Genomic DNA, 8,792 nt, shown 5'->3' on the forward strand with positions numbered 1-8,792 from the left:
CAAAAAAAAAAACGCTACTAAAACCAAAAAAAACGCCACTAAAACAAAAAAACCCGCTACTAAAACAAACAAAAAACGCTACTAAAACTAAAAAACCCACTGTGTTTCCCCCACAGCCAAGAGGAAGGCCTGGGCCCAGGCATGTTGCTACAGGCGGTGCGCTCCTTCCTTCACTTCTCTCAGATCAGCTCCTGGCTCTTCACCTCTGGCGGACGTCTGCCCTCCCTGCTCGCCTACAGGTACGTGTGTGTTTAGGCGCGCGCGCATGTGTGTGTGTGCGCGTACGTGTACGTGTGTGTGTGTGCGCGTACGTGTACGTGTGTGTGTGTGCGCGTATGTGTGTGTGTGTATGTGTGTGCATGTGGGCGTATGTGTGTGTGTGCGTACGTGTATGTGTGTGCGTGTGTGCGTGCGTGTACGTGTGTGTGTGTATGTGTGTGCATGTGGGCATACGTGTGTGTGTGCATGTGCGCGTACATATATATGTATGTGCGTGTGCGTGTACGTGTGTGTGTGGCTTCTCTGATAAACAGATAATAAAAGGGGCGTTCTATTTCAAATAAGTCTCTACCCGGACTACGGAGGAATTGTCATACAAAAACAAAACATCGTTGGTGTTGCAATCGTTGCACTTTACCCTATCCATACGTCGTGTTTTACTATCACGTTAAAAAAACTCCTCAATTTTTCCTGATTGATAAAACTCCAATTGCTTAAACTATAAAAAGACACTGCTAAAACATATAGAAAAAATTGATGACCAGTATCAAGCTGAGAAATGAACCGTTGAGGAAAAACCAACTGGTTTCGCGCGCTCATATGACCTTATGCAGTTGCGAGCGCCGTAAAAACCCCATACTAAAACAATAAAACGTATCTGTGAACTGTTCTCTTCTCCTGATAGATAAAACTCTAATGACTAAAACTGTAAAAAGCCATCGGTAAAACATATCTGTGAACTGTTCTATTCCCCCAGGATCTGCGCCCCGGGCGACGAGATGAGCAACGAGTTTGAGAGCCCCCCAGAGCCGCACACCTTCCCAGTGTGCCTCACCAGCCACCACCGCGTGCTGGTGTCGGTCCAGTCTCTGCGCCGCCAGGGTTCGGTTCCCGTTCTGCACTGCGCCAACACCACCACCACCTCCGGCGAGGGCCCCACAGCCAAGTTGGCGGTGGGTCGGGATGTTGTCTTTCCGAAGAATGACGGGAAGGGAGACAGACGCTCGGGAATTGTGGGTCGTGACGGCAGGAAGAAAGCGGATGTGGTCAAAAAGTTTGGTGGTTCCGAGGCGGCTAATGGTAGCTCGGCGAAGCAGTCGGAGAGAGGGGTGGTGGTGGAGAGTGCGTATACCTCCAGCAGTTTTCAAGTGCGGCCGAAAAAGTATGAGCTGTCTTCGGGGACGGATTTGAGTAGGACCAGGAAATCTTTGCTGTCCGAGGCGTGCGTCAGAGGTGACTGCAACATGGGTTCCTCTTCTTGCCAGGCAGCGATGTTGGAAAAATCTCTCGTCTCGACTTACGGAAAGAGTTCGGCGGGCACTTCGTCGAACGGAGCAAACATTGGCAGCAGGTTGGGTGATGATGTCATGTCGGAACGCACTTCGGGATCCGATTCGGGGAACGGGTTTCTGAACAACAGCCATCCTTCCATCCGGCCATCCAAGCAGTGGATCAAGAAGAACGCGGACGAGGGATCCTCGGATGTGTATTTCCGAAACCTGGACCGCCTCGACGCGCTCAGTTTCGGGATGGAACCGTCGAGCAGGCCGGGCAGGAAGCAGTTTGAGATGACGGCAGCCGCGGGGGATGGGTGTGAGCTGGAGGCCAAATCTGGTGGGGTCGCGGCCAGGGTCAAAAGGTCGAGTCGGCTGCTGAAGAAGGATGGAGAGAAGGATCTGAGAATCGAACAAATGAAATCCCAGGTTGCCAAGGGAGTGGTTGCGCGGTGTGAGGTGGAGAATTTTTCATCTTCCAAGTTCGAGGAACGAGATGAGACGAACTTCTGGGAGAAGCGATCTTCTTACCCTCTGCGTGATCCGAGACTGAGCCTTTTGGGACAGAGGCTTGGGGTCAAGAACGATGGCCTTGACATTGAAAGCCCGTCAGGAGTGGCCCCGAAATCTGATGCCTCGGGTGGAAGTTGGTTCCGAAATGATAAGCCGTTGTCTAGTACGGAGAGGAAGAAAGATGAAATAGCCCAGAAAGACGAGATGGAAGAGGAGTTTATCCGCAAACTCTCGGAGCGTCTGGCGCTCGTAGGTTCGTCTTCGGAGAAGCAGAGAAATGACAGCTGGTGGAAATTTTACGAGGGGAAGACGGAGAAGCTCCGATTGGTGTCGGGGGCGGGAAAGAGACCGGCTGATTTGACTGGCCAGAGAAACGAGTGGAACGCCTCTGTGGATGTGAATGCAAACTGTCCCCACGCCTCGCCGAGGCTGCCGGAGATGCCGGAAACGGCGGTGACGAAACTCCGCGAGTTGTCCCCCCTGACGGTGTCTGTCTCCGACCTGGATGTGGACTCAGACTGTACCCCAGTCGCTTCCCCTGACTCCACGCCACGGTCAGCTCGGGCCGCGGCCGACTCGCTGGGGCGGTCAATCGCCGAACGCAACATGAAGCAGCACCTTTTTCTGTCGGGTCAGAGTTCGTTTGGCGGGAGTTCCGGATCGGATATGAACTCAAACACTTGGGTCGGTGTAGACGACGGTCGGGTGACAGAATCTCAGAACGGTCGGGAAGTAGGTCACGACGATACGCTAGAGAATCTGGACTGCAGTGACGCGTCGGAGGAGTTTCCAGATCATTTCCCTTTTCACACGAAGGACGTCTTTTCCGATGACACTGAATCGACCTACGAAGCCACAAGTCGGACAGACGAGCTTTCCATGACGAAAAACGAGGCGGACTCTGGTTTAGCGGAATCGGAGGAACTGCCACCGACTTCTCGGAGGATGTTTGAGGAGAATTTGCTGCCCTTGGTGTCGTACGACGCGAAAACGGACACCTTCAAGCAAGTGGAGCAGACCTTTAGCTCCAACGTTCTTCACTCGCCGAAAGTTCTCTTCTCCTACGACGTCCCTCACTCTCACGGCTCCAGCGGTCAGAAATGCATCGACTTTGGAAAAGCTCTCGAGACGGAATTCTTCACCTCCAAAATGGCCGACGCCTTAGGTCCGGACGGTATTGGGCGCTATCTGTCGCATATGGCCGAGATGAGTCACGTCGACGAGAGTGCGGAGAAAAGTGGGTCAGACATCGAGGTAAGCAGAGGAAACAGAGAAGACGGAGATGAAGGAATTGCAGAATGTGAGGGGAATACTGACGCCCGCAGGAGAAAACCTGAAAAGATTGTGAGCAATGGAGGGACATCTTTGAAGGTGGTGAGCTCCGATGAAACACGCGGGGCAGAGAAATGCGTCGATGTTTCAACGGCTTCTGCAGCGTGTGACGATGATAGTGGTTTGGGTTTGATTGTTTCCGACAGCGTTGAAAAGGAAAAAATGTCGAGTGAGGAGAAAGAACTGTCAGCAAAATGTGATATCCGCGCTGTGGTCAATGGAGTAAGCTGTAAGGAATCTGGGGTAGTTTCTCTTCAAAGAGAGTTTTGTTCGAGGGTGAGAAATGAGAATTCCGTCGAGGTCAAGAGAAAAGATGAGCTGGGGTTGGCAGGAACTAGACGGTGGGAAAATGACGGTGGAGGTCAGAGTGGAGCAGCAAAAGCTCGTGATGTGGTCCCCGGTAGTGGGGACGTCGGTCAAGGGTTGCCTTCTTCCCTGATGTCTGGACAGAGGTCATCAGTGACCGACCCCGTGCGTTCTGCCCGACGACAGTTGAATTACGAGAAGGGGCCGAAGAGCGCCGCGACTTACGACTTACCCACCAGCATCAGCTCTGACCTTGAAGAGACGAGGAGATCTCTCGACGAGTCGGCCACCACATGTGACCTTGACATCCTCCGTACAGCTGCCGTCACTTCGCCGACTTCTGACACGACGGAACTACATCCCCACCCTCGGCCTCCCTCCTACCCCAGTGACCTCCAAAGCTGTACGCCTCTCCAAGCAGAGCATCCTACTGCTGAGTCTGAACCATCTTCCTCCCGACAACTTGCCATCTCGTGCCCTCCTCGTCCTCAACGAGTCCTCTCACCAGTGTCCCCCAGCCTCTCCTCCTCCTCCTCAGATTCCTCATCTTCGTCCACATCCTCAATGATAAAAGCGCCAGTGATGAATATCTCCGCCCATTGCCCATCCTCCTCTACCTCTACTTCTACCTCTTCCTTCTCCTTCTCTATCTCCTCTTTTACCTCCTCCTCTACCTCCTTCCCCTCTTCCTCCTCTTCCTATACCCCCTTCCCCTCTTCCTCATCCTCCTCCTCCTCATTCCCGTCCACTAGTGTCTGTCACCAGCAGACTGAGACAGAAACAGTCGTCTCTGCCACACACAGCATCTTGCCCAGCGAAACCACGTCAGCCGATGTACCCTCGTACCTCTACACCGATGAGCCGCAAGTCAATTTAAAGACTGACTCTTTGAAGACGCCACTTCCTGTTGTGGCATGTGACACACACAAGAGTGGCGGTGCGGAGAAATGGGACAATACGAGTGGGCTGGTGCCAAAGTCGGATGAAAGCGTCGGGAAAAGCCCCCACTCTTGTGTGTTTGGTGATGAATTGGAGGACGGACCACAAATTAAATCCGCCGGTCTGAAACATCCAGTAAATCGTCCCCCCTTTGTAGAGTCTCTTGACCGCGGCGGTAGGGCCGAACAGAAATCTCAATCCAAAGCAACAGATCCAGCTGCCCTCCCACCCGGTGTTTCCATAGCAACGAATTGTGCCTCTATATCCGAAAAGGGGGACGACTCTAGCAATTTTAATGTATATCCAGACGAGACAAATAACGCGTGTTCGAATTTGGATACTGAAAGTTTGGACCGTTTCTATTTATGCGAAGGTACAGAACATCATTCTTTGTCGTCGGAGTCGGCAAATTTGAATAGTCATCTTATTTCGGACGCTTCCACCACCACCACCACCACCACCACCACCAATCGTTTGTTTGGGCTGGCTGCGCAGAATTCGACCGCCCATCCTTTTTCGGCAGGAGATGTGCAGCGCGATGATGCGCAATCTTTGTCGCAAAACTCTGGAATCCCTCTTCGTCTTTCAGCAGAAGCAACAACAACAACAACAACAACAACAACAATAATAACAACAACAACAACGCCATCTGGCGTCCCTGGCGGCAGCTCTGACAAAGATGGTCCACGTGACATTCCTTCGGATAATGCGGGCCTTTCTTCGTCTTCTTCTCTTCCTATGCAATTACGCGCTCCCTCTAATCTCCCTCATGAGTCCTGTGCCGAGGGTCGTGCGGTTTTAAGCCCTGTGTCAAATCTCATTAGTTTGAAAAGTGAACAAGTTTTGAACAATGATGTCGATGATGATGGTGGTGGTGGTGGTGCCGGTATTGAGGAGGATATGTCCACCTCATCGAGTTTGCGATCTCGTCACGTTGCTGGCTCGGTGGTGGCGACTGGTGAGAGAGAAGGTTCTGATGTTAATGTACCGCGTGGTCTTCCGTCAGAAGTTTCCGCGAACGTTGTGAATGACGACGGTGACGAAAAGAAGCTGCCCCTTGTGGTTTTCCGCGTGCAGAACGGGTTTGATTCTTCATTGGGTCAAGCGGAACAGGAGTTACGTCCCCAGATTCAGCGTGTGTCGGCTCTGGTGCAGAGAGAAACGGCTGCTGGGTTGTACCAAGGGGAGAGCAGCAGCGACAGCAGCAGCAGCAACGGTTTCGTCAACGGTGTCTCCCAGTCCCCTCTCTCGTCTGCCGGGCCCCCTCTGGTGACCGACCTTAACCTTCATCTGACCTCTCAGGGCCTTGACCTTGGCTCCTTACCTCAGCTCGAGTGCTCGTACGGCCCGCTGCAGCAGCAGGGAAGGTCTTCGTCCCAACAAATCAAGTCGGGATCGGACGAGAGGAGTCCTTTGTCGAGCAGCGCCGCGTGTCTCGCTGACATGAAAGTCGAGAGGTCGGAGTGCAGGAACGGGGTTTCTCCTTCGAAGAGTTCGGACGCCATTACGTCGGCTACCTCGGCGATTCGGGACAGGAAAGACGTAGGCGTAGCCGCGCCCGATGAGACGAGAGTCGCTCAGAACGGGAAGGGGACTCGGAGGAGGCGAGACTTCTCTGTAACCTCGCGCCACGTCGGAAAGGAGAACGTGCGGGCCGACGAGAATGGATGCCACCACGATTCGGATGTGGTGTTTTACCTCGATGAAGTGTCTTCGTCTTCTTCAGAAGTGTCGTCGTTTTCGTCGCTCAGTGCAGGAGGTGCGGGGAGTAAAGACGAAGCAGTCCTTTCTTCAACCCCGTCTCCCAGGTCCCGTCTTTCGAGCCAAATGATTACCTCCCCTACTTCCGATCTCGCCGTCGGACACGCCGTTGCCGCCGCCCCTCCCCTGGGAATCCCACGCTCCATCAGCCTCTCGATGGAAGGGGAGACAACTGCTGCCACCGCTCTGAGGCCGCTACCGCAGCGCCATCTCAGCGAAGGGGAGAGCGGCGAGATGATCCTCAACGGTGGTAGTGGTGGCGGCGGCGGTAGAGGAGGTGGTGGTGGTGGTGGTGGGGGGGCTGGGAGCAGCGACGACGACGACGACGTCCTCACCTTTGACCTCAAGTCTGAGCCCACCTCCCCGTCCCTCCGCGGGTCTCTCCCGGGCTGGAGCTCGGCCCCTCCACAGCGCACGGTGTCCACGCCCAGCGGGATGGACCTGGAGGGACAGTGCCAGGGGCAGAGACCTGCCTACAACTCATCTGTGATTCACCAGGTAATTGGGAAAGACGGAAATTAAAATGTCACTTTTATTTAGAAGGTCATTTGGAAGTAAGAAGATCAAAATGTCTCTTTTATTCAGTGGGTAATCGAGAAATCTCCTCCTCCCTTTTGTGTCTGTTACTCTCTTGTAACACCTCTAGTCTTTGGCACTTCTGTTGCAAGTGCTGAAAACAATTACTTAAAACAAAATTGTTCACTCTGTTTTTTTCTCTCTCCCCAACTTGTGCGGGTTTACAGCAAGACTGTGATAAATATGGTGTTACATGAATGTTTATATATTAGTATTTAATACATTGTTTATTCTTTTTTTTCTCTCTCTCCCCAACTTGTGGGGGTTTACAGCAAAACTGTGATAAATATGGCGCCGGTGGGCTGCGCAAGATGGCCGCCCGGAGTGCCTCCATGATCTTCAGCAGCCGTAGGGGCCTGCCTAGTCAATCTAGTCCTGTGAGTTGTTGGTGTTGTAGTTGTTGTTGGTGTTGGTGTTGTTGTGGTTGTTGTTGTTCAACAGCTGTAGGGGTCTGCCTAGTCAGTCTAGTCCTGTGAGTTGTTGTTGTTGGTGTTGTTGTGGTTGTTGTAGTGGTGGTGGTGGTTTTTGTGTTGTTGTTGTTGTTGGTGGTGGTGTCGTTGTGGTTGTTGTTGTTCAACAGCCGTAGGGGCCTGCCTAGTCAGTCTAGTCCTGTGAGTTGTTGTTGTTGGTGTTGTTGTTGTTGTTGGTGTTGTTGTTGGTGGTGGTGTTGTTGTTCAACAGCCGTAGGGGCCTGCCTAGTCAATCTAGTCCTGTGAGTTGTTGCTGTTGTTGTTGTTGTTATTTTGTGTGGTAGCCTATCCTTCCGAACTGTTTGGAGCCCTGAGGAGCGTGGTTTTTGCCTGGGCCACTGTGTCTCTTGGATAGCGAAGGTGTTGCTGTTTTTCTTCTTCTTCTTCTTCTTCTTCTTCTTCTTCTTCTTCTTCTTCTTCTTCTTCTCCTTCTTCTCCTTCTCGTCCTCCTCCTCTTTCTCCTTCTCCTTCTTCAAGTAGTTAAACGTTGCTTTCCGGTGGTTGGCGGGTGCTCTGGTGTGGTTTGCTCCTTCTTTCCTATCAAACATCTATCGCCCTTATCTCTCCTCCTTTTTTTTTGCGTGTATGTTAATCGCTGGTAACATTTCTAATCTTCCTCATATATATGACCTAATTGTTTTACAACAGCTGTAACACTCTTACTAAAATGGAACTTGGGCACCTCAATATAATGGATGGTTGGCAGATGCTGCTCTGATATGGTTCACTCCTACTTTCCCATCAAGCATCCATTGTTCATATATCTCTTCCTTTTCTTTGTTTGTATGTTATTCTCTTCCAACACCTCTAATCTTCAGCACTTATGATAATAATGGTAATAATAACAACAACAATAACGATAATAAAATTTTAAAAATAATAACAATAACAACAACAACAACAATAACAACAGGTTTCATTTACATGGTATATGTCTCTGATCAAAAGTTGGGTCTAAGCACTTTACACTTGACAACGTTTTATTCCCCAACAAGCCCTGAAACATTCTGAAACACTGTCAGCTTCCTGGGAATCAATTAGAGCAAGCTGCCCTTTTACAGACGCTCAAACACAAATAACGTATTGACAAGATCTTTCTGTTTTAACTTAAAACACTAACGTATTGACAAGATCTTTCTCTAGGCTCAAACACTGACACACTGACAAAATCTTTTCTTTTCTCAGCTCAAACATCAACATACAGACAACATATTTCCCTGTTTTAGCTCAAACATCAACATACTGACAAGATATTTCCCTGTTTTAGCTCAAACATCAACATACTGACAAGATATTTCCCTGTTTTAGCTCAAATATCAACATACTGACAAGATATTTCCCTGTTTTAGCTCAAACACTAATATAATGACAAGATCCTCCACTGCCTTAGCTCAAACATTGA

General features: G+C 50.9%; 1 protein-coding gene across 1 annotated transcript in view; it reads left to right on the forward strand.

Annotated features, from left to right (window-relative positions):
* Positions 1–139: 139 nt before the first annotated feature.
* The window catches only part of LOC101846326 (serine-rich adhesin for platelets), a gene marked incomplete at both ends in the record, with an annotated part of 18,172 nt that continues 9,519 nt past the window's right edge, over positions 140–8,792 (forward strand). The window contains 3 exon segments of the mRNA XM_013090402.2: positions 140–239; positions 977–6,842; positions 7,193–7,297. Coding sequence (XP_012945856.2) covers positions 140–239; positions 977–6,842; positions 7,193–7,297 — 6,071 coding nt within the window.

Source organism: Aplysia californica, unplaced genomic scaffold (genome assembly GCF_000002075.1).
Source record: "Aplysia californica isolate F4 #8 unplaced genomic scaffold, AplCal3.0 scaffold01262, whole genome shotgun sequence".
NCBI classification, from domain to species: Eukaryota; Metazoa; Mollusca; class Gastropoda; order Aplysiida; family Aplysiidae; genus Aplysia; species Aplysia californica.